Consider the following 24860-nt stretch of genomic DNA (forward strand, 5'->3'; position numbering starts at 1 on the left):
TCTTTTCCATGGTCTGATTTTATCCTGGACTCAGCCTGGTATAAGCCATGTTGTGTATACAGTCTCCATGTTTGAAAAAAAAAAACAAAAAACAAACAACCTTAAATTCAGGTCTTTAAGGGACTTTTCTGGAAAAAAGCAAGGAAGAAACAGAGGCTGTTTTGCTGAGGTCTGGTGGTTCTGAAAGTAGGACCCAAGTGACTCGAATGGGCACAGTCACTCCCATAACACAGATGGGTGCCTGGCAACATTGTGAGAAATTTTCTTGCCTCAGAAACTTAAGAACCTATTCATAGTTTGGTTGAATCTAGGGGTTGAATGTGATGCTTTAGTTCTTTTTTTGTTTGTTTGTTTGTTTTTGTTATTGTTGTCATTGTTGTTTTACGTATAGTATATGATCCCTATGGCCAAGAGAAGCAGAGACAGGACGAAACATGCACTCTATGTTAAAATATATACATGACAAAAAAATCACTGTTCACTGTTTAACATCCTGCAAAGGAAACAACTAGGAAAACATTTTCATAATACAGTTTTCCTGCTTATTTGTATAACATCAATACCCAGAAGTAGATATCGAATGCGTGAGGCCTTTGGGAAAATCAAAAATGTCTCTAGACCTGCATTTTTAAAATTGCATTGGAAAAAAAAGGATTGGCGTAACTGGGTGATGGGCATTGAGAAGGGCACTTGATGGGATGAGCACTGGGTGTTATACTATATGTTGACAAGTAGAATTTAAATTAAAAAATGTAAAAAAAAAAAGGTAAGATCTTGCAAGAGGATACTCTGAAAAAATACATATATGCACATAGATGGATAGTTAAAATCTTTTTTATATATAGGTACGTGCAAGTGCGTTTATGTAGATAGAAACACAAATATGTTTTTGCTTCATTGCAGGGATCCATACCCATTTTAAAAACATATTAGTCTTTGCTTATGAACGTGATGTCTTTTCACAAAAGGAGTGTCAAGGGAAGGTGCTCTGATTTCTTATATGAACTAATTCTTGAAAACTCAAGTTCTATCACACCAGATGGGCAAGAATGAGAAAAGGAGCAAAGTCCTCCCGTCCGACAGCATTCTTACATCACCCACTTTAAAATTAAATCTGAAACAGAGTTCTGACAGGCCTGCTATTTTCTTCAGTGCCAACAGCCACACAATAGACCTTTTTTTTTTTTTTTTTTTTTTTTTGGACAAAGCTCTTAAAATGCTTGGAGATTCAGATGTACTGAGTCACAAAGCTATACAAATACTGCACACCCATTCCTGCCGGTGCCCTGTTCACTCTTTTGGAAACTATACCATATTTTGTCTGTGTTTGGCAGAAGGAAAGAAATATTTTCACTAGCGTTCCAACCTGCCTGGAAAGGGGGCGGTGACTGCAGTGGGTCAGGTCTGAAAGTGGGTGGCTGCCCTTTGATCTGGTGACCTCTGATCAGGGGTGACAGTCATCCTTTCAGAGGGATCTGTTGGTTTTCCTTCTACTCAGTGTGGGCGCTGCAATGGTGCTCCACCCCATGACCACATAGACTACAGGTGCACCCTAGTAAGGGTATAACATTCAGCACAGGGGTGAATAGGTGAATAACTTTGCTCTAAAATAACACATTTGGGACACCTGGGTGACTCAGTGGTTGAGCATCTGCCTTTGGCTCAGGTTGTGATCCTGGGATCCCAGGATCGAGTCCTTCATCGGGCTCCGAGCAGGGAGCTTGCCTCCCCCTCTGCCTATGTCTCTGCCTCTCTCTCTGTGTCTCTCAAGAATAAATAAATAAAATCCTTAAAGAATAAAAATAAAATAACCATTCACCCACTTAGTGCTCTTAGAAACATCCTGGAACATCAGAACACATTATAACAGGCAGCTCAGAGAGGCGAACACAGTGTTTCACAGACACATCTGTGGGTATAACTGTGCCAGGGGCCATCTGAACCAGGATGTGCAGAGCTGGGTAGAAAGGGGGTAGGGGTGGTAGACAGAGGGTGCAGGACGGAGGCAGAGAGTAGGATGAGGCAATGGGAGGTGCTGAGCAAAGGCTGATCCATGCACAGTTTTCACAACTTTCACACTCTTTTAAAAATTCAAATCAAATTGCCCCCTCACATGATTGCTTCACTGAGTTGTGAAATAAGTGAGAGGTGTTGCCAACGCATCCTCACACTGGGAGTGAGCAACTGGCTTCAAGTCTGAACATCTCTCCCAAGTGATATTTAGTTTGACGGTAATGATGGCGAATGTGGAAGTTTTGAATCAGGAGGACAAAAGGGCCAGAGGCACAGGCAAGTTCCATAGAGGAAAGCAGTGGGATGGGAAGTCATGGGGTGTGAGAGGGTGTCGAAGCACCACAGTGGCTGGATCTCTATTTCCTCAGTTTTAAAGAGCTGGGCACCTGTAGGTGGCTGCAGAAGGCAAGTTGGCCTTGAAGAAGAGTGCCAAGGAGCTCTAGGTTTTCCAGACTCATCTTTGGTTATTATAAATTTTCCCCACCCTCTTCAGATGTAGAAAATAAATCTGGGACATGCCAGCTGGTCTAGCCCTGCGTTCCTGAAGCCCAGCGTGAAGATGGGATCATTCCTTGTAGTGGGGGCTGTGGGCTGTCTGTGCATCGTAGGAGGTTTAGAAGCATCCCTGGCTCCCGCTCACTAGACACCAGCAGCACCGCTAGTGTGACAAATAAAATTACCTCCAGACATGTAGGAGGTTCAGAAGCATCCCTGGCTCCTACTACCTAGACGCCAGCAGCACAGCTAGTTGTGACAAACAAAATTACTTCCAGACGTTGCCAAATATCTCTGGGAGTGGGGAACGAAACCTCCCTGGGTTGAGAACCTAGAGTTTTCACCAGATAAAGATAGCCATCTACTCTAAGGACCAGATGGAATTTTGGGTCAATGTTGACAACCCTGAACAACATGCCTGGACTAACCAGAAATAAACACAGAAGCCTGGGATGAAAGCAGGCCTTTTGCCTCAAAGCAGTGACTTATAGCTTTAGGGAGTCATCGAGAGGAGCTGCCTGGGTAGTTCGGTTGGTTAAGCATCTGACTCTTGATTTCAGCTTGGGTCATGATCGCAGGGTCCCCAGAACCAGCCTGGCATCAGGATCCACACAGGGCAGGGAGCCTGTTTAATTTAAGATCTGTCTTCCTCTCCCTCTGCCTCTCTACCCTGCCCTGTTCATGCACGGGCTATGTAGATAAATAAATAGATGATAGATAGATAGATAGATAGATAGATAGATAGATAGATGATAGGTAGATAGATTTCTGGAGGAAAAAAAATCCAGGGATATCTAGGTTTAAAAAAAAAAAGGTAAATCAGAAGACAGGGACCTTCACACTTGAACTCCAGTGGTTAAAGAGGCAGAACAGACAAGATCTCAAGACCTGCTCAGTGGAATCCTCCACAGCCTGCTGTGACCACGTCCACACAACGGATCTCACAGCTCTGGCCTGACAAGACCACTTTTCATCCTAAGGCTGCGGCCAGGGCCATCTCTGCATCCTGTCTCACCTGTCCAGAAAGCATTTGGCCTTGCTAGCTCTGGAAGGTGTGTTCAGTGGTTCAGGCCTCGGAGAATGGAGGAGGAGTTTAAAAACACCTACCCCTTCATTTCGTGACAAAGTTGACAAAAAGGAAGTATGTAAACCTGATTTGGGGTTCAGGTACATTTTTCTTCCGGTAGAAAAGGGGCTATGAATTTGTGTGCATTCCTTTAAGCATTACCCTCAGCAGCTGGACAAACTGGCCTTCTAGATGGGATTGGGTAGTCTCGCTTCCACCTGTCTCCCATCCAACAGCGGAGGGGGACGGAGTCTGAGAACTTCAGATGCTGCTGAACATAAAAAGAGTGCAAAATCTTCTAAGTCAAGAGAAAGAAAGGAAGAACGTGGTGGCACGGCGCTCTTCTCAGACTCTGAAACACTACTCTATAGGCTGTCACGAGTATGCATCACACTGGCCCTTGCAGACAAAAAGGGTTATTTTATCCAGATTATTCCCCCACGTTGCAGGGGAAAAGGGACTCATTTGTAATCATCAAAGGAATGCTGACAGACTTGAAACGGGATTACATTCTATTATACTCATCCGAATTAAAGATTTGTTTTGGAGATCATTCTTAGGTTTCCTTCTCCTGCTCCTCCAACCCCAAATGAGGCGATTTGTATTCACGAGACATCTGAGGCAGACATGAAATCAGACAGTTTGCAAACATACATTTCAGATTCAGTGGCCTGAGTTTTGAATTTTAATGTCGCCTGGTTCTGTGTGTAGAAAACTTGGCTCTCAGGTCAAAGCTAACCCCAAACACCACTTCATTCCTTAGCTTCTTAATGCAGGAGAAATTCAATTTCAAGGGTCTGAGTGAGCAAGCGACACAGGTTTCCAGAAATGCGGGTATGAAAATGGAAAATTTATGCCTGGGCAGAGTTGTCTGGTAGGTCTGTAGGCACACCGCTAAACCCTCAATTCCATGCTCTGCAGTTTGGGTATCATTTGGAGAATGACCTGCCAAATCTATTATTCATCCCCCCAAGCTGCTTTGTTTGTGCGTGTGCATGAAGCCACTGAGAAGGAAGCTTCCCCAGGACAGGGCTGACTCTTATAGGGTAACTGAAAGACTTGAACATTTCCTGTTCTTTCACACAGAACTCCCGCTCTGTAGTCACCGTGGAACTGAGGGCCATCTGAGCACCTCAGACTGGAAGTCCTATGGCCATGGAAGAGCTCAATCGAGTCAAAAAGCTGTCCCTTGGCTTTAGGTGTCAAAAGGACAAGATATCTTCAAGAAATCTCTCTCCAGTCAAGGAGATGGCACTCTCTAAGAAGGAAGACAGAGCAAGGAACGTAGGTAAAGTGTCTTTCTCTGTACCATTTTCTTTCTTTATAACTCAGTCCTTCCTTCTAGACTCAGCATTCTTCTCAAGGAAGTATAGCCTCTAGCAGTTGTTTTTGGGAAGCATGTATCATGGTAAACGTGTCTTCATTTCACACTCTTTTTTTTAAGTCTATTTATTTTCTGCAGTAATCTCCACACTCTGTCTTGAAGATAGTTTAGCTGGGTATATAGTTCTGCTCTGACAGGATGTTCTGTTCTTTTTTCTAGAACCTGGAAAAATATTTCTCTGGCTTCTGGCTTTCGCTGTTGTTGTTGCAAAGACTTTATGTATAACATTGTTTTCTCTCACTCTCTCTGATTGTTTTTTTAAGACTGTCACTTTGGTTTTAGTATTTTATAGTTTAAATATGATAGGTATCCATGTATTTTTATTTATCTTGCTTCAGATGCTTCAATCTGAATCTTTTGTTTAATTCTTGAAAACAGATTCCAAGATATTATCACTTTGAGTGTTGCCACTCCCTCATTTCCCCTATTCCCCCTTTCTGGAATATGGATGTGATATATGCTGAACCTACATTCCATCCTCCATGTCTTATAGATTTTTTCCCATATTTTTCATGTCTTTACCTTTTTTGCTGCATTCTAGATAATTTCTCCAGCTTTATGTTCCAGTTCATTGCTTTTGTCCTCAGCTACATATGATCTATCCATTAAGTTTTAATTTCAATGAATATATTTTTCATCAGTATAGTAGTATTAGTAGAGATAGCAGATGTATTTTGTTCTTTTTAAAATCTTTATAGCCTTTCATTAGTCATGTTTTAGACTTGCTTTTTATTCGTTTTTCTGTTTTAGTTTCCCTCTGTTATTTATTAAGAACTCTGTTGTTTTTACTGCTGATTATTGCTCATATAATGGAGTTTTGGATTGCGTGTTCATAACCAGCAGGATTTCATCAGTAGGAATCTTATGGAGCTTGTGATGATGAGGTCTCTATGTAGGGAGGATGTGTGTGTGTGTGTGTGTGTGTGTGTGTGTGTGTTTTGCCAAGTGTCTTGGGGCATAACCAACCTCGGACAATTTTGTTAGTTTCTTAGATGAGGTTTCTTGGTAAAGATCATGTGAATTTAAAACCCAGACTCTTGAAAAACCAGGCCTGTGATTACATATTCTTCAGGGAGACTAATTTTTTTCTCCAAAGCTGAGCCCAGGCTGAGACATGTTTTCTTGCCATTTTTTTTTTACGAAGGCTGATTTGTTTCTCATCCACCTTTTTAATGACTGTTTAACCCTTCCAGATCCCAGTTTTATAGGAAGAGCTCTTTTTCTCATTTATATAGTATGTAATGTCAGTATTTATTTATTTATTTGTTTGTTTGTTTATTTATTTATTGGAAAATCTTTATTTCAACTTCTTAACTTACATTGGTCTAATAACTCATAACTTGCTTTCATGCACCTGTTAAACCCTGGTTGTAAAGACCATCAGATGGTCTTAGTGTAGCCACAGGGTCAATGCCAGCTAACTTCTTCAGTTCTTTGATCCTCTTCATATTTGTTCCCTGTTTGCATCCCTTATATTGAGTCATTCACGCATTTAAAGGATGTCTGTTATATTTTACTCAGCAGTTGTAGATGTTTTGTTGGAGAAATAATTTCAGATCACCAGTTCTACAAAATTTCCAGAAATGGATCACAGTTCCTATTCTGTAAGCAGTTCTTCGGGGCTATATGAGTACTATCTTTAGACAGGAGGTGGAATGGATAATAACTGTACACATATTTCCCACATATCCGGGGAAATCTGGGGCCTAGTGGATTAAGAGGTAAACAGTACAGAAATGGCATTGCTTTAAACTACTGGCAATTTGCTTTTGTATTAGAGGAGAGCTGCCTGGGTTCAAATCCCCCAAAGTTACTTCACTTCTCTTTGCATCAGTTTCTTCAATTTATTATCATAGCATCTATTTCACAGGTGGTAAGGATTACATGAGTTAATAAACATAAAGTTGTCAGAATAGGGTCTGGCACATGGTACTTGAATGTATTTGGTACACTAATGGTATTTTCAACTCACCAACTTCTCTCACTAGTGCTAAGGCAAGTCGAGTGAAGAAGGTGTTGTTTATGCTGGACCAGAGTCTTAGATCTGCAAACATCGGGGTCAGCCAATGGGTTGCAGAATTAGGGACCCCCAGGGAGAAGGAGAGACTCAGAGAGCAGACTAGAGTCATTTGGTCACCCACCCTTCCAATACTAAAATCTTTGTGACTCCAGGATTTGTATTACTAAGGAAAGCTAGATCCTTGTAGAAGGACAAAAACACACCAGCCTCATTAGAATAGTGACCTAGTATAATCAAATTTCAGAGAGCCCTCACCTCTACCTTTGAAGGTCCATTACATAGCTCGAATGACAAGAGTATGGACTTTGGAAACCAGACAATTAGTGGGTTCAAATCCTGCCTCTAAATTTTACCAGGAGACGTAGAGCTGGTGTAGGGAGCTAGATGGGGGTAGGGGTAGATAACAGGGGAGCAGTTATTCTTTCAGTGCACGTTACCTCCAAAGTGGTGCCTTTTCAAGAATGTTAAATAAGTTGACAGGGTGGCTGAGACCAATGGCCCCCAAATCCTTAAAATCATGATCCCCATCAGCAGAAACATTTTGGGAACATGCCTCCAATATATGTACATTTACCTACAAACTGTGTACCCTTCAGCTGCCAATTTTTATGTTAATTTTAAGCCAAGGGTGACTCCTTTTCTTTCTTTTTTAAGATTGGAAAGAAACCAATATGAAAGAACAAAAGTTCTAACATCTTCCTCCTACATCCGCTGGATCGCCTCGTGTGTGCCCTCACTTTGGATGAACTGAGTCGAAGAGATACTGAGGGCAGAATGGGGCAAGGTTCTCATCTAGAAAGTGAGGCTAATATTTACTTTGTAGGGCTGCTATGAGGAGGAAATCACATAACACAGTGCTCAATTAACTTTTACTCCCTACCTTTCCGTCCCTTGCCCGAAACTGCTGCTAGGCTGCCCTTTCCAATAAAGCGCCTGGGAGAGAAAAGCCATCAATAATGGAGCCACTTGCTGGCCCAGACTCCTCTTCTCTGCTACAGAACGAGCCAGCAGACCACGTTTCAAATGTAGTTACTTCCCATGGAAACAGACTGGCAGTTTCAGACGCCTCTCTTCATCTCTCTTCTGTGACAGCTGGACAACTCTTTCAGACATTCGGGTTGTGTTCCTTTGGTTATGAGCTGGCTTTTCATCCCATAAAATTTGTGAAAGTAAAGACAATCCCTGGATCAAAGGATGATGTGACTAAGGCATAAGAAAATGCAGAACTCTGCGTGCAGGCGCTGCGATGCAGAGATCCACTGATGGCTGGGAAAATACAGTCCTGATCTCCCTGGTGCGGAGTCCTGGAGGAGGGGTGAGGGACCACCCAGCCAGGCCCAGACAACCCTGAGCGAACTGATGCTTGCAGGAGGTAGCCCTGCCCTCTGAACACCAGAACAGTGGTTCTCAACTTGGGCTGTACTAGAGTCACCTGGCAGCTTTCAAAATGAGACCAGTACCTGGCCCACCCCAGACCAGTTAAGCAAGGAGCCCTGGAGCGCTGCTTGAGCATCCCCACATTTGTTCAGACTGAAGTGATTCTCCTGAGCCACCAGGGTGGAGATCCACCGCTTATCTGAGCAGAACAGGAAGGTTTGCTCTCTCCTAAATGGACACCTGCATCCCCTCCTGAGGCCTCAAGATCAATTGACTTACCCTTTTTCTACATTCTGAGATTTTCAGCCAGTGAAATAAGGAGCTAGGGTTGGGTTTATTTGCTGGGCTGCAAATGGTCTGGTAACAAGCATCACTTCGTGTTGGCTTGGGCTACTTGGCAGGGAGCAGGACATCAGCTCAGAGAACTCCTTCCATCTTTGAGGTCTGGGGACAGCTTGATGCAAGGGAGACTTTAAAGGCTGCCCCACTCTCCTTGTGTTTTTTCTCCCTTTCCTTCTGCTACATACCCTAGGGTGAAACCAAATGTGTGGACATATGCTCATGCCTTCTTTGTCAAAAGTCCAGAGTTTTCTAGGCCTCCATGTGGGAACTAGAATGATTTTGTACCCCTTCCCTCCCTCTGTCTCTCCCCATTCCTCTCAATGAGCCCATCAGTCATTCTGAACTTTTTGAGAAGAGAGAAAGGGGGAATGCAGGGAGACAAGAGAAGATCCTGCTGGCCTTCAGCAGAGAGACAAGGAAAGACAAATCACCAAAAAACCAAAAAAAAAAAAAAAAAAAAAGTAAAACAAAACAACAACAAAAAAGAGACCTGAGGGACATGGCAAAATAAGTTTGAGAGACATGCTGAAACATCGTATCTTTAAAGCAGGACAGGGGTGCCTGGGTGGCTCAGCTGGTTGAGCATCTACCTTCAGCTCAGGTCATGATCTCCAGATCCTGGGATCAAGCCCCATGTCAGGCTCCTGGCTCAGCTGGGAGCCTGCTTCTCCCTCTGCCTCTGCCTCTCCACCTGCTCATGCTCGTTCGCTCTCTGTTATCTCTTTGTCTTAAATGAATAAATTTAAAATCTTTTTAAAAAGTAAATAAAAATTAAAAAGAAATAAAGCAGGACAAAATATAGAGGATCTTTTGCTTTTTATGGCTGGAACCCAAGAAGGCACCCCTCCCTCCTCTCAGCCCTCATCCCTGCCTTGTTCTTTGAACAAAGATGATGCTGACATTACACTTCTGTTTGGGAAAAAACAAAAAAACAAAAAAAATCAATGATCAATTTGGACCTCTTAGGCCAAATCCCCAATGTGGGAATGCAGTCAAAAAAAACAACTCCATCCCAGAGAGGGAAATGGATGAAAGCCGAGTGTATCTGAGTATGGGATTAAGGATCACAGGCACTAGTTTTGCATGAACTGCTCTTGTCTTCCTGGGATATGTTTTTTAACGCAGTGATGACAGCCTTCCAGTGGCCGCTGGCAGCATCTCAATATCTTCAGGGATGAGAGGGAAGGGGGTATTTGGGAAGCCTTTTTCCCAGTAGGCTTGGAGGTGATTAGCACAAGTCACGAGCACGGAGGGGGAGGAGGAGGCCACGATGCAGCCCCTGGCTTATTAAGAGTGAGATCCGATGCTGGAATCCCCGGGCAAAAAAAAATCAATGACCCAGGAAAACTATACCAGCTGACAGCCCCAGGAAAAGGCTCGAGGAAGAGTTGCAAAGAAGAGAAAGGCTTAAGTAACTTTCCAAAACTCTGCACTGTTAATCTCCTGGGAAGCCCTATACTGTACACACAATGGCCGGGACCCCTGACATTCTGGTACTTTCTCTCATGCGGAAACACCATCCTTCCTCCATCCCGTTCGTCCCAGGGCAAAGGGCTCCCAAGTTCCCTCCACCCTCCCTCAGCTTCAGTTTTTGATGTTTCCCTTGTTTAGAAAAACAAGCAAGTATCTGCACTGTCGAAGGCTGGGCTATTCTTACAAGGCTCTGTGGGGAGGCAGGGGGCACTGTCTCCTTACAGACCTCTGGTTTCTAATCCCTCCAAGTTCCTAAAAAATAAAAAATAAATAAATTAAAAAAAAAGACCAGGAGCACCTGCCTCTTGGAAAGCAAGCATCAGGTTTTGAGGTCCTGGGGTGGGGTGGGGCAGTTAGAATTACTTGATCAAGATCCACTGCTCTGGCTAAAGCATTCCACCAACCTTCAGACAGTCATCTGCATATCACACAGGGGGTCCCCAAAGGTTTCAAGCCAAATTGATCAACATCGAAAGACTCCATCCTTCTCTCTGAGCCTTCTCTCACACTTCCCCAATGCCACACAATATGACATTTAGGTTTAAACTTGAATGCGTCTGTGCTTTGGGAGGATGTAATTTTTTTTTCTTTCCTTCTTCCTGAAAGGCTCCTTGACACTTTCCCTAGTCCTCAGATCCTTAAAGAGCAAGGCTGATCAGCGTTAAAAATGGGGGCTGCTTGTGGATAGATCTGGTCATATCACCACCTACCGCTGGCTCAGGGAGTTTTCAACCTTGGAATTCAGGTTCACACCGAAAGCACCGAAGTAATATTTTTATCATCTGTGTCATTTAGAAGTACATGTATCCAAATATCCCTTTCCTTCCCCCTCCCCCAAAATACAGCATCTCTGTTGGAGAGCTCCAGCACCCCCTCTCTTGTGGTTGCTACATACAGACAATTCCAAACCTGGGTGGTAACCTACAGACTGCCCCCAAGTACTGCACCGGCTTCACTAAAGAAACAAACCCCAAGTGTCTATAATCTGGGAAAACAATCTAATGGTTACACCGCAATTTACCTAAAGCAATATTTGTTCAGTTGCAGTGATGTCACCAAAAAAAAGGGGGGCTTGTCAGCTTTGCAAAGAAGATTCTTTGCAATATTCAGAGCTAGACGGTGGCTGATTCAGAAGGGCTCACCGTCGCTGAAATCAGCAAACACAGAACTTTCCTAGCAGCCAAGAAAGTTCTATTTAAAAAAAAAAAAAAAAGTCAATAGCACTTGAAAAGCATTTCCCCAGCACATTTACCACAGCATTCTGACCCTGTGGTGCTCGATTTTAAGGACCACGGTTTGCTTGCCAAATAGGCATATCTTGGCTTCCTTTGCGAGGTAGAAACACTGCCTTGATATTAAATATTCAAAGCAAAGAACCTCTGACCTAAGGGCTCTCAGCTAACAATGACATTCTCTGTAAGTAAACTAGAAACCCAACTCAGCTTCTGGTTTGCCAGTGTTCTCTGCCATGTACTAGTCTATTGCACAGCGGGGTGAGCAGTGACTCCATTTACCATGATTAGATTGCAAAAGACCCTGCAGGCAAAAGCCTGGACTTGGCAGTAGATCCCCGGAGAAGGGGGAGAGTGGGGTTCCGAGCCGCCTCCTGGGCCCCGGGCAGGGGCTGGGAAAGGGTGAGGGCCTCCGGCTTCACCGGAGGGAGACCCAGGTCTGTTACAACTAACTGCGAGGACTTTGCTACGCTTTGCAAAGCGCAGCGGTAATACAAGCATGCGGCTCCTGTAGCCATCATCAGCCCAGAAACTTCTCTCACTTGCTGGAGCCACCCGGGCAACCCCAGAGCTGAGATCGGCTGCGTGGGAGAGCGCGGCTGGGGGAGTCTCCCCAAAAGAAAAGCCTCACGGTTTACTGGGAGGGGGACATCCTGATTTTTTGTAAAGGAGACTGGGACTGGCGGGGGTTGGGGGCGCTGGTACCTTTTGGAGGTAAAGCCAAGACCCCCCACCCCGCCCCCAGTCTCTGATCTGTAAACTCCTGCTCCTCCGGCCCCTCCCTGCCCGCCCGCGCAGACTTCAGGTCAGACGTCCCCGGGGCCAGTCTCCTTACAAGGGCACCCAAGAGGCGGGCGGGGGCGCAGCCGGACTAAAGCGAGCGGCAAACCAAGCGCAACTCCTGGGAGCACAGCACGTGGATCGTGCAGCGCTGGGCGCGGCGCAGGCTTTGGCTCCAGGGAACACGCATCGGTCAGAGTCGGGTCCCCGCTGCCGGGACCCGCTGCTGGGGAACTGACGAGGTAAACTCCAAATACGTTACCCACCTTCGTCCTTGGGGAGAGGCGGGGAGGGGCTCCTCTGCCATCCCTGCGCGCAGCCACCTCTGTGCCCAAGGCTCGCACCGGGCAAGAACACTGGCTCTGAGCGCGCCTCGACTTCACCCAACCCGGCCGCGCCCCCCCTGCCCCCCGCGCGGGCGGCTGCCCCCGGCCCAGGGCTCACCTGGGCGCGCACCGCGGCGCCGGGGGGCGCAGGGCGAGGGAGGGCGCTCCTTACCGGAGAAGTCCGTGAGCGCCGCGATCTCCTTGGAGCAGACCAGGACGGTGCAGTAGAAGAGGCGCAGGAGCTGCCCCGGAGGCTCTACCTGCCGGCGGAGGCCGGGATGCTGCGCGGGCTGCGGCGCGGGCGGCGGGCGCGCGTGTCCAGGCAGAAGCATGGTGCCCGGCGCACCCCTGCGCGGGCGCGGGCCGGGGGCGCGACGGGGGTCCCTGGGCGGGGGGCGGCGTCACATGGCGGGGCGAGGCGGGACCCTGCACCTCCCGGCTCAGGCTGCGGAGCCTCTCCCCGGCGCAGGCCAGCGCCGGCTCCCCAGCGGAGGGCAGGGGGCGGAGAAGTGGGGCGGGGCGAGGAGCCCCGGGAAGGATCCGCGTAGTTTCCCCCCCACACCCCCCCCCGAGAGGAGATCTCCGCTGCCGCCCCGCGGGAGGAAACGGGGGGGGGGGGGGCGAAGGGAAAGTGCAGCCTTCGCGCGCCGGGCGGCTGCGGAGGCCGGTCCCTGGCGAGCTGCCCGCGCGGAGGGCGCCCCCAACAGCGCACCGAGGGCCGCGCCTCTGGAGCGCCTTCCACGCCTGGGTCCCCGCCCCGGAGACCGCCCGGCACCCCCCGCCCCCGGCCCGGCCCGGCCCGGCCCGCGCTGGCCGCGTGCCAGCCTCGCCCTGGCCGCGGGAGGAGCGCGGCCGGTGCCCGTGACGCACTTTGCAGCCAGCGCCGCGCGCGGAGCCCAGGCGCTCCCGGGGCGGGGCCGCGGCAGGGGCCGCGGGGAGGTGGCGACCTGGAGGTGTGGGACCCCAGCACCCACGTCCCTGCGACCCCGCGGCGCGCCTCCTTGCAGAATCACCAAGCACGCACAGTTATCCCCATTGCGCGGAGGGGGAGACTGAGGCCCCCGCGCTCTGCCCAAGCCCACGCGGCCAGGACGGGAATCAGAAAGGGTTCGAGGAGACGCGGGGTGGGGGGAGGACCGTAGGGGGGGTGCAAAGCGGGTCAGACGGTTTCAGACCACAGCCGGCCGGTTTCTTTTCCTCTTGCGCCCACTACGCTTCCTTTGCGTACTGGTTGGTTGTCGGCTGCGCTCGCTCCGAGGATCTGACACCGGCCGGGCATAAGCGGCACCGAGCGCTAATAATCGGGCTTTTGTTTTAAAATGGGCCACCGCATCTTTCTGAACCTCTCGATTACGCGCGGTGGGACCCAGGCCGGGCCTGCGGGCTCGGGGCTGCAGCGGGCAAGTGCGTGGGAGCGCGCGGGGTGCGGGAACCGGGGGGCCCCCGCGGACCCCGCGAGCGTCCCGGCGGGGCGGGGCGGAGGGGCGGAGGGGCGGAGGGGCGGAGGGGCGGGCCGGAGGGGCGGAGGGGCGGAGGGGCGGAGGGGCGGAGGGGCGGAGGGGCGGAGGGGCGGAGGGGCGGAGGGCCGGGCCGGAGGGCGCTGGGCACAAAGTGTTCCCGAACACCGCGGGGAGGCCCTGCCAAGTTCTCGGCGGGCCTGACGCGGAAACGTAGATAATGAGGCCCAAGGGCGGGACCAGGCGCACTGCCCCAGCCGGCTCCCTACTGCACTGGCTTGGGGATGGGACACCCAGACGCGCCGACTTACCTGTGGGACCCCCGTACAGGTGCGCCGCGAGGACCCAGGGGCCCGCCGGACTTGGTGCTCCAGCAGGGGCAAGCGCGGAGCTGCTGGTATTTCTGGCGCCTTCCTCCCTGTCTGTGGGTGGGGGTGGCAAAGGCCAAACCCCAGACGCGATGAATTTTAATATCTACATTAAAAATACTCAACCTCCTCCCAGCGCCTGGCTGGCTCAGTGGTTAGAGCACGCGACTCTCGGGTCTCCAGGTTGTGAGCTCAAGCCCTGTGTGGGCTGTGGAGATTATTAATATATATATTTTTTTGATCTTAAAGCTAGGCCTCAACCTTTTCAATAACTTTTGGACATATTAGTGTGCGCTTTTTAGGTCGGGGAAACTGAGATTGGGAAGGTAGGTAAGGATGGCTAGCACTTAGGAGCCAGTAAGTAAGTAACGTTTGCTCAAATATCAGGCCCCTCATCCCATGTGGTTTAGGTATGAACTGGTGTGTGCTTGGGGCTGCGGGGGGTGCAGGGGCTGGGACAGGAAAGGGGCCTTGCTCCCACAGGACTGGGGGCAGTCTCTACTGTCCTGTAGTATAGTCATAAGCTGGCTTCCACATGCCAGTGTGGGCTCCATTGCTAACTGTGCACTCCCCTGGTTTCCTTCTCTGTAAAATCTCAGGCTTGTGACACTTTAATTAGTTGATACAGGCGACGTGGGTAGGACAGGGCCTGGAGCTGGTAAATGCTCGGTCAATATTAGTCATTATCACAGACAGGAAGACAGTGACTGGAGAATCATAAACTAAAAGGGACCGCGGAGCCAAAGTGTTGGGTAGCCGAGTGGAAGGGAAGGAGGTGTCAGGGACTTTTTAAATCAAAAAAAATTATTTTATTGGAGTCTAGTTGACATACCATGTTTTATCAGTTTCAGGGGAACAACATAGTGATGGGACAGTTCTTTATATTACAATATGCTGGCCACAATTAAGTGTAGCCACCATCTGTCACCATTTGTTGTTGCAGTATTATTGACTCTATTCCCTATGCTGTCCTTTTCATCTCCATGACGGATTTCTTTTATAACTGGAAGTTTGTACTTCTTAATCCTCCTCACCGACTTCTCTCATCCCCTCAGCCTCCTCCCTTCTGGCCACCGCTCATTTGTGCTCTGGGTGTATGAGTCTCTTTCCAGTTTGGTGGTCTGTTCCTGTGTTTTGTTTTAAAGGTAAGATGGATAGGAAAGATGGAAACAGTTTACCAAGCAAAAACTAGCCAAAGCTAGGTGTTTGGGAGGGTGAACATTTTAGAAAAAGGGATCAGGGGGGTGCCTGGGTGGCTCAGTGGGTTAAGCATCTGACTCTTGATCTCAGCTCGGGGCTCAATCTCATGGTCGTAAATTCAAGCCCTGTGTTGGAGCCTACTTAAAATTAAGAAAGAGAGAGAGAGAGAGAGAGAAAGAAAGAAAGAAAGAAAGAAAGAAAGAAAGAAAGAAAAGAAAGAAGAAAAAGAAAGAAAGAAAGAAAGACCAGCATGTGTGAAATCCAAAAGGAGCATGGTTCCATAGAAGAATGGAGAACAGTCTGCAGTGAACAGGACAGAAATCAAAGGGCAAGGCTTGGTGATGTGAAGTTGTCAGCCAGAGCTCAGGGATACAGAGAGCACTGTGCTCAGCACTTCCATCTTTACCCTGAGACCTTGTGAGCTTTCCCTTCTTTATCTTAAGCCACCAAAAGATTGGTAGCAGATGAGTGAAATGATCATCTGTATGTTGGTAAAGGATTGGTCTGGCTGCTGAGTGTCACTGGACTGGAGGGGTCAAAGGTGAGTCCAAGGATTTTTTTATACCCAAAAGAAGTGAAGGCAGAGACTCAAACTGGTCCTTGGAAGCCAATATTCACTGAAGCATTATTCACAATAGCCCCAAGGTGGAAACAGTCCAAGTAGTCATCCTCAGATGAGTGGATGAACTAAATGCGGACTTGTATTCACTCATAAAAAGGAATGATTTCTGATACATGCTACAACATGGATGAGTCTTGAAAACATTATGCTGGGTGAAATAAGCCAGGCACAAGATGATAAACATTGTATGATTCCACTCATGTGAAGTATCTAGAAAAGGCACATAGAGACAAAAAGTGGATTAGAGGTTACTAGGAGCTAGAGGAAGAGAGAATGAAGGATTTTTTTTTTAATTTGTTTATTCATGAGAGACACAGAGAGAGGCAGAGACATAGGCAGAGGGAGAAGCAGGATCCCTGGAGGGAGCCCGATTCAGGACTCGATCCCAGGACCCTGGGATCACAACCCGAGTCAAAGGCAGATGCTCAACCACTGAGCCACCCAGGTGTCCCAAGGGAATGAAGGATCTTGCTTAATGGGTACAGAGCTGTTGTTTGGGGTAATGAAAAAGTTCTGGAAATAGTGGTGAGGGTTGCACGGCATCATGAATCTAATTAACACCACTGAATTGTACACTTAAAATGGCAAATGCTATAGGTTTTTACAACTTCACAAAATTAATAACGTAGTATTCCAAAACCCATCAAACTGTACTTTAAGTGGGTCGGTTGTGTGGTAGGTGAATTATATCTCTATAAAGCTGATTTTTTCTTAATCAAACAATAACAACATCTGAGTAGGTCCAAGAAGATGACGGGGCGGGGGGTGGGGGGGAGCGTAGCCAGGAGGCTATGGCTGTGCTTTGAGCTGGGGCTTTGCTGGTCCAGAGAGAAGGGGCAAGTGGTCAAACTGGATGGGCACTGGGGAGGATGGACGGTGCTGGGTGGCCAGGCTGTTGTGGGACACAGGGGAGAGGAACCCAAAGGACAACTCTCAGCTGCCCTCCTCTTTGCCCCTCCGCTACTTGCTGTGAAGCCACATTTTAGTCCTAATCTGATCTCTTTAAGAATTTTTGCATCTTGGGACACCTGGATGGCTCATGCCCTTTGATTTCTGTCCTGTTCACTGCAGACTTTTCTCCATTCTTCTATGGAACCATGCTCCTTTTGGATTTCACACATGCTGGTCTGTCGTTCTTTCTTCTTTCTTTCTTTTTTTCTTTCTTTCTTTCTTTCTTTCTTTCTTTCTTTCTTTCTCTCTATCTGAGCATCTATCTGCCTTTGTCTCAGGTGGTGATCCCAGGACCCGGGATCAAGACCCACATCGGACTCCCTGTGAGGAGCCTGCTTCTCTCTCTGCCTATGTCTCTGCCTCTCTCTGTGTGTCTCATGAATAAATAAATAAAATCTTTTTAAAATATTTGGCATCTTGCAAGAAAATTAAAGAATTCCATTTATCTTCCTCTCTGGATTCCACACTTCCAAGTCCCTTTGTGCCCCAACCAAATGGAAAGCAGTTACTGCCTAGCCCCCATTTCCCTCTCTCTAAATATTATATAGTTGAATGCCTCAACTTTGAGCCACCATAAAAACTCTTAGGGTGGGGAACTAAGAGGAAAGCACACACTCCAAAGAGAGGGAAACTCTTGTAAAATCAACGTGGGGCATGAAGAGAAATGACCTTTCCCACCAAGACAGTTCCCCCCCCCCCCCCCGAACTCTTTCTCCTGTGATGGAATTTTAAAAATCACAACCCGTTATAGCCACTTGGTTACTCGGCACGACTGCAGGGAATGGAATTGAAGCAGGTACAGTCTGGTGAGGATGAGCCAAACACTACAGCTCCTAAAGTGTCACCACTCTCAGCAACCCTTTGAGATAGGGGCTAACCAGCACCAGCTGCACAATTCACTGGCCTAGTGCAAAATGAAAACTTGGGGTTCTTGTTCAAAAATAATTAAGAATTGGGGCACCTGGGTGGCTCAGTGGTTGAGCATCTGATCTTTGATTCAGGGCGTGATCCCGGAGTCCCGGGATCGAGTCCCACAGTCGGACTCCCTTCAGGGAGCCTGCTTCTCCCTCCGCCTATGTCTCTGCCTCTCTCTGTGTGTCTCTTATGAATAAACAAATAAAATCTTTTAAAAAGTAATAATAATTAAGAATTTCGAGATAACAGCAGCAAAGCATTTAAACCAAGCGTGGGCTCTTTGAGCATGTGGCCGTGAGCGACTGCACAGGTCACATGCCCGTGAAGCTGGCCGTGGTGCTACCGCTAACTCTTTGTCTCAGATGTGGAAACCTATGACACAAACTCACACAGATCATCTGTGGCAACATCTGAAGCTTTCTTAAATGGCAAAGACAGAAATTGGGGATGGAGGCCGATACGGAGTAAAAGTGTCCCTTCTTAGGTGATGGCACCATTGGGTGCTCTTGGCCCTCTTTGCACACGAGTGTGAGAAGTGCCCCTGTACCTGCCACATTCGCTCTGTGTCAGAGGCATCCTTTGCAGGATATTATAAATTCCATGCCTTTTTTCTTCTTTGGAAGCAATCCTGTCCCTTCTTTCAGCTCTAAGTGACATTCCTCTTTTCCTCCTTGTCTGACACCCTGGCTACTTCCTTCCCCACGGAAGCCTGCCTACATTGGAGTCTGTTGCGTGCTCAGACCCCAGCGCTGCACCTCACCCCTTTCTTCTGTGCCACCAAAGGTAAAGCTCTGCGCTTTCAACAAAGACAGGCTACAGCCGTTCTCAGAAGACAGAAGCCACCATTTGTCAGCCTCAAAGAAACCAACCTTTCAGCTCAGGAGACTGAGGCCGAATGTTGTCCAGAGCTAAAAAGGCTTATTTTTAGAAAGCAACAAATGGTGGTTTGTTTATAGAGCTGGCACCAAAGAGGCACATCAATAGCAAAGAGCCTGCTCGCTGAGGACTGGAGGTTTGGGGGGGGGGGGCACTAGGAGGGTTGTGTGGGTATGTTTGGCCCAGAAGCCTACAGAAGGTGGCCTTTAAGGATATGCCAACTGATGTGTCTATGGCAGTCCATCCAAGGTCAAAGGCATCAGGCACAATAGTGTCTACTCTGTCACACAGGGGCATTTGACCTCTCTGCCCCCATTTTCCACATCTGCAAAATGAAAAGTTTGGGCTTTACAGTCTATTTTGGCTCTAAAAGCCCATAACCTATTTAAATTAAACATAAGGTTTCAGGAAATTGGGCTAAATCTGTGTGATTCCTTGACATTCCCTGATGTTCCCTTAAATTCATAATTTCATTCATTTTTGTACATGCTATCAGTTTGTTTCTATGTCAACCATATTTTTCCCTTTCTAAAAGAAGAATGCAATGCAAGCAAACTCCTGGGAGTTCTTAGAGCACTGCGAATGAGTAAATTCTGATCCATGGGAGATTTCAGTGTAAAAATTCCCAAGTATTCAAAGCGGTTTTCAGAACTCAGTTTCTGAGAGAGAGTAGACGAGTCCCTCTCAAGACTAGAAGGTGTTGAGTTCCCATGGAAGCTCTAAGGTTGCTCCCTACTGCCTTCTGCAGATACTGCAGAAAACCGAGTCGGCCGGAGAGACACCCTCGTCTACTCCAGAGGACCCCTAACTTCCTCTCCACCCTCTTGTCCTTGCTTCCCTTCCCTGTTGGGGGCCAGGCACCCTTCTTACCCAGCTCTCTGCCATCAGAAAGGAATGTGTGCTGATGGAAGGAAGCTGATGGATGTAGTATGTGGGAAAGAAGCACACGTAGCTCTGAAAAACCAAGCTTGTCCTGCAGGCCGGCACAGTGTAGGCAATGGTTAATTGTATGGGTTCTGTGGTCAGAGCTCAGGCACAGAGGTTCGAATCTCAGCTTGGCCGCTGTGGACACTTGTGTGTGGATGGTGGTGCCGTTTAGAGCTAATATAACTGAAAGATTAGAGTAGAATCCTCATAGATGGTAGCAATGATAATAAATATAACCATATTTTATTTATATTAATGAATATACCCAATATTATTATTATTGAGCATATTAATATTATTATTTACTGAGCATAAGACAGTGTTTGACTTCCATCTGAACCCCTGGGAATGTCTTTTTTTTTTAAGATTTATTTATTTATTCATGAGAGACACAGAGACAGAGAGGCAGAGACATGGGCAGAGAGAGAAGCAGGCTCCTCACAGGGAGTCCAATGTGGGACTCGATCCTGGATCCTGGATCCTGGGATCAGGACCTGAGCTGAAGGCAGATGCTCAACCACTGAGCCACCCAGATGTCCCCTTGGGAATGTCTTTGTGATTAAATACACTTTCCCTCCTTAGGTAGCGAAGAGAGTAGTTTCCAAAGTGTTCATGTCAAGGACAGTGGTCCTGGCCTCCTGGTGGAATTTTGTTTTCCTTTTCCTGTGAACTGGTTAGGACACTCTCCCCAGTCCTGGTTTTTGAATATCCCCTTTCTCTTCCCACCTCTGGTCCACTGTCAGTCTCCTCGGGCCTGGCTCATCCCATCACCCTCTTCCTCCGCCCAGAAACGTCCCTGGCCCCCCAATCCTGTGTGATATACCTGAGTTCTTGGGACCCGAAAGAACTTTCTTCCAAAATGGCAGCAGCCAAATCTGATGCCAGCTCTTCAAATCCTCAAAGGCCTGATGCTCCAGATATAGAAATATGCGTAGGTACATACAGATATAAATTACTTTTGTTGTCGTAAGATGCACATAACATAAAATTTAACATCTTGACCATTTTTAAGTGGATAGTTCAGTGGCATTAAGTACATTCACTTTGCTGTGCAAGCATCACCACTAGACACCTCCAGACCTTTTTCATTTTGCAAAACCAAAACTCTGTACCCACTAAACACTAGCTTCCCATTCTCCTCTCTCTTCCCAGGGCCTGACAACCACTATTCTACTTTCTGTTTTTATGAGTTTAACTACTTTAGATGCTCATATAAGTGGAATCATACAGTATCTGTCCTTTTGGGACTGGCTTATCTCATGTAGCATAACGTCCTTAAGATTCATCCATGTTGTAGCAAGTGTCAGAATGTCCCTCCTTTCTGATGTTGAATAATATTCCATTGTATGGCTAGATCACATTTTGTTTGCCCGGTCACCTGTCGCTGGACACTTGGTTGCTTCCACCTCTTGGATATTGTGAATAATGCCGTTATGAATATGTACCAAATTTTTTTAAATTTTGTTTTTTTTTAAGATTTTATTTATTTATTCATGAGAGAGAGAGAGAGAGAGAGAGAGAGAGGGGCAAAGATCCAGGTAGAGGGAGAAGCAGGCTCCATGTAGGGAACCTGATGTGGGACTAGATCCCAGGTCCCCACCATCAGGCCCTGGGCCGAACGCAGCGCTAAGCCACTGAGCCATCTGGGCTGCCCTTTTTTTTTTTAAGTTCATTCCCAAGAGAAAGACCTTCTTGTTCAAGGCTGAATAACATTCCATTGTATGTATGCATGGCACTACCCCTTCTAGTGACTTCGTCTCTCCTCTAAAGAAGAAAAGAGGATGGTCATGTATATGCCCAGTCGGCTTCCCATTGGTCAACAACAGTAAACACCCTTCAGCCAAAGCCTCAGGAAGGTGAGAGATTGACTGAGAGACCCAGGACTATTGCACAGGCTTTGGGGAAGGGAGATACCTGGAGTTTCAGAAGGTCCAACTCCTGCACACCAGGCAAGGAAATGCCACTAGGAACTGTCAGTGGCACCCTCTGTAGGTGAGAATCTCAATTTATGTCTTCGTAATGGTGATAGGAGCCCACAAATTTCTAAAATAATTTTTTATTGTCAAATATCCGTAACATAAAATTTACCATTTTAACCATTTTTAAGTGTAGTGGTGTTAAGGACAATTCTGAGACAGATTTTTGGTACAGTTGTTTCCATTAAAAAGTACTGGTTCTAAAAACTACTTAAAAAAAATAAAAATAAAAACTACTTAAAACTCTCTCCCTCTACTTCATCCCCTGCCGCCCCCCCCCCCCCACAAATGTTCTATAAAACATTCTCGCTTCCTTTTGGAGATTTTATGACATATTATTATCACTAAGGGGCCTTTTACTATTAAATTTAAGTGGCTAAGGGTGCCTGGGTGACTCAGTTGGTTGGGGATCTGTCTTCAGCTCAGGTCATGATCTCAGGGTCCTGGGATCAAGCCCTGTATTGGGCTCCCCTGCTCAGTGGGGAGTCCTTCTGCCCCTCCCCTGCTTGTGCTTTCTCTCTCTCAAATAAATAAAATCTTTAAAGAAATCTAAATGGCTAATTGAGACAAACAGTTTGGAAACCAGTCTTCCACCACTGATGAAGACAGGGGTAGCAGGTATTCAGGATAATATTCATTTAGCCTTCTGCGTGTTCTGGGCAGACTTGATGACCTTACCAGCTCCAGTAGCTTTCTTGGGCACTGCTTTGATGACACCCACATCAACTCTGTCTCATGTCAGGAACACCAAAATAACCCAGAGGAGGATAGTCAGAGAAGCTGTCTACACACATGGGTTTGTCAGCGACCATATCAGCAATGGCTGCATCACTGTATCACCAGATTTCAAGAATTTGGAGCCATCCTCAAGCTTCTTCCTTGAACAACAATCAATCTCCTTCAGCTCAGTAAGCAGTGTGAGCTATGTGACAATATGCACAGGTGCATAGCCAGCACTGATGAGGCCTAGGTAGTCTGAGATAATCACTGGAGCCATGTAATCACCTGCTTCCATTAGTGGGTCATTTTTGCTGTCACCAGACAGGTTACCATGATGAACATTTTTGATAGACACGTTCTTGGCATTAAGTCCACATTGTCCCCAGGAAGAGATTCTCTCAGTTTCATAGTGCATTTCAACACACTTGACTTCAATTATAATGTTGGCTGGAGCAAAGTTGCCACCATGCCACGTTTGAGAACACCAGACTCCCCTGGGTCCACAGGAAAGGTACCAATACCTCTAATATGGTAGACATCCTGGAGGGGCAGATGAAAGGGCTTGCCAGTTCGATGAGTTGTGGCAGATGCCATGCAGAATCTCAGGTAGCATGGTTCCACTGGTATTGCCATCTTTATGGGGGACTTTCCATCCCTTGAACCAAGGCATGTTAGCACTTGGCTCCAGCACATTGTCACCATTCCAGTAATTGGCACAGATGCTACTGTGTCAGGGTTGTAGCCAACTTTTTAAAACTTAGGTGTTGACTTCCTTAATGATTTCCACAAACCTTTTCTGGCTGAAGAAATTCATCTGGTTAATATCGATAATTAGTTGTTTCATGCCCAGCATGTAAGCCAGAGGGTATGCTCATGGGTCTGCCCATTCTTGGAGATAGCTGCTTCCAATTCACCAACACCAGCTGCAACAATCAAGATAGTACAGTCAGATTGAGATGTGCTGTGATCATGTTTTTGATAAAGTTTCTGTGTCCTGGAGTATCAATGCTGGTTGTATAATACTTGCTGGTGTCCAGTTTTCATGGGGAGATATCGATGGTGACACTAACTTATGTTCAGATCTCAGAGTATCCAAACCCCAGGCATCCTTGAAGGGCCCCTTCCCCATCTCAGCAGCCTCCTCTTTAATTCTTCAGTGATTCTTTTTTTTTTTTAAAGATTTATTTATTTATGATAGAGATAGAGAGAGAGGCAGAGACACAGGAGGAGGGAGAAGCAGGCTCCATGCCGGGAGCCCGACGCGGGACTCGATCCCGGGACTCCAGGATCGCGCCCTGGGCCAAAGGCAGGCGCCAAACCCCTGAGCCACCCAGGGATCCCCCCTCTTCAGTGATTCTTTTGTCCATCCTACCTCACATGTAGATCAGATGGCCAGTAGTGGCGCACTTGCCTGAATCTACATGTCCAGTGACAACAATGTTGATGTGAATCTTTCCTTTCCCATTTGACCTAGATGTAGCAGTGGTTTTCATGACACCTGCTCTGATGGCAAATCCATCAAAAAAAAGGGGGTGCCATGTTTACTGTACATCAAGTTGCTATATATGCATAGATCTTTGTATCAAATAAACTTTTATGTTGGAATATTCCAGATTTACAGAAAAGTAAAAAAGTGAGGGATTCTGTACACCCTCACCCAGTTTCCTCTAATTTCTGTACCTTTCATGCTTACATGGTAATTTATTAAAACTAAGAAACTTCATTGGTTCACTGCTATTAAGTAAAGCCCAGATTTTATTTGCAGTTCACCAGGTTTTCCCCTGGGGTCCTTTTTCTGTTCCAGGATCCAGTCCAGGGTATCACAGAGCATTGTGTTGTCCTGTCTCCCTGGGCTCATTTGATTTGTGACAGTTTCCAAGTCTTTCCTTGTTTTTCATGACCTTGACAGTTTTAAAGAGTATACATGATGTATTTTTTACTGTCCTTCGATTTAGGTTTGTCTGGCATCTCTCATGTGACCGGGCTGGGGTTATGGATTTGGGGAAGGATACTACAGAGGTGATGTCCTTCTCATCCTATCACATCAAAGGTACATGATAACAATGGAACTTATCACCACTGATGTTAACCTTGACCATTCAGCTAAGGTAGTGTTGGCCATGTTTCTTCACTATAATTCACCAGTTTTCTTCTTTCCTAATCTAATCTTTGGAAGTTACTAAGTCTACACTGGTGTGTGTGTGTGTGTGTGTGTGTGTGTGTGTGTGTGTGTGTGAATTAAGCTCCATTTCTTGGAGCAGGGAATATCTACGTATATTATTTGGATTACTTTTGTAAGAAAGATTTGTAAGGAAACTTACTTTGTAAGGGAGATTTTCT

At 46.9% G+C, this 24860-nt stretch overlaps 2 protein-coding genes across 8 annotated transcripts in view; one reads left to right on the forward strand and one right to left on the reverse strand.

Annotated features, from left to right (window-relative positions):
• The window catches only part of EVA1C (eva-1 homolog C), an 80550-nt gene extending 67515 nt beyond the window's left edge, over positions 1-13035 (reverse strand). For 3 of the 7 annotated variants that reach the window (XM_072740848.1, XM_072740847.1, XM_072740850.1), the window contains exon 1: positions 12681-13035. In XM_072740848.1, coding sequence (XP_072596949.1) covers positions 12681-12840 — 160 coding nt within the window. In that variant the 5' untranslated portion in view covers positions 12841-13035. Of the gene's footprint in view, positions 1-12626 lie in introns of all 7 variants that reach the window. The other 4 variants (XM_072740846.1, XM_072740845.1, XM_072740849.1 and 1 more) reach the window with 2 other exon arrangements.
• Positions 11606-24860, forward strand: part of URB1 (URB1 ribosome biogenesis homolog) — a 91690-nt gene continuing 78435 nt past the window's right edge. The window contains exon 1 of the mRNA XM_072740844.1: positions 11606-12424. The gene's annotated coding sequence lies outside the window, so the exon portion shown is untranslated. The remainder of the gene's footprint in view (positions 12425-24860) is intronic.

This window comes from Vulpes vulpes, chromosome 15 (assembly GCF_048418805.1).
Source record: "Vulpes vulpes isolate BD-2025 chromosome 15, VulVul3, whole genome shotgun sequence".
Lineage (NCBI taxonomy): Eukaryota > Metazoa > Chordata > Mammalia > Carnivora > Canidae > Vulpes > Vulpes vulpes.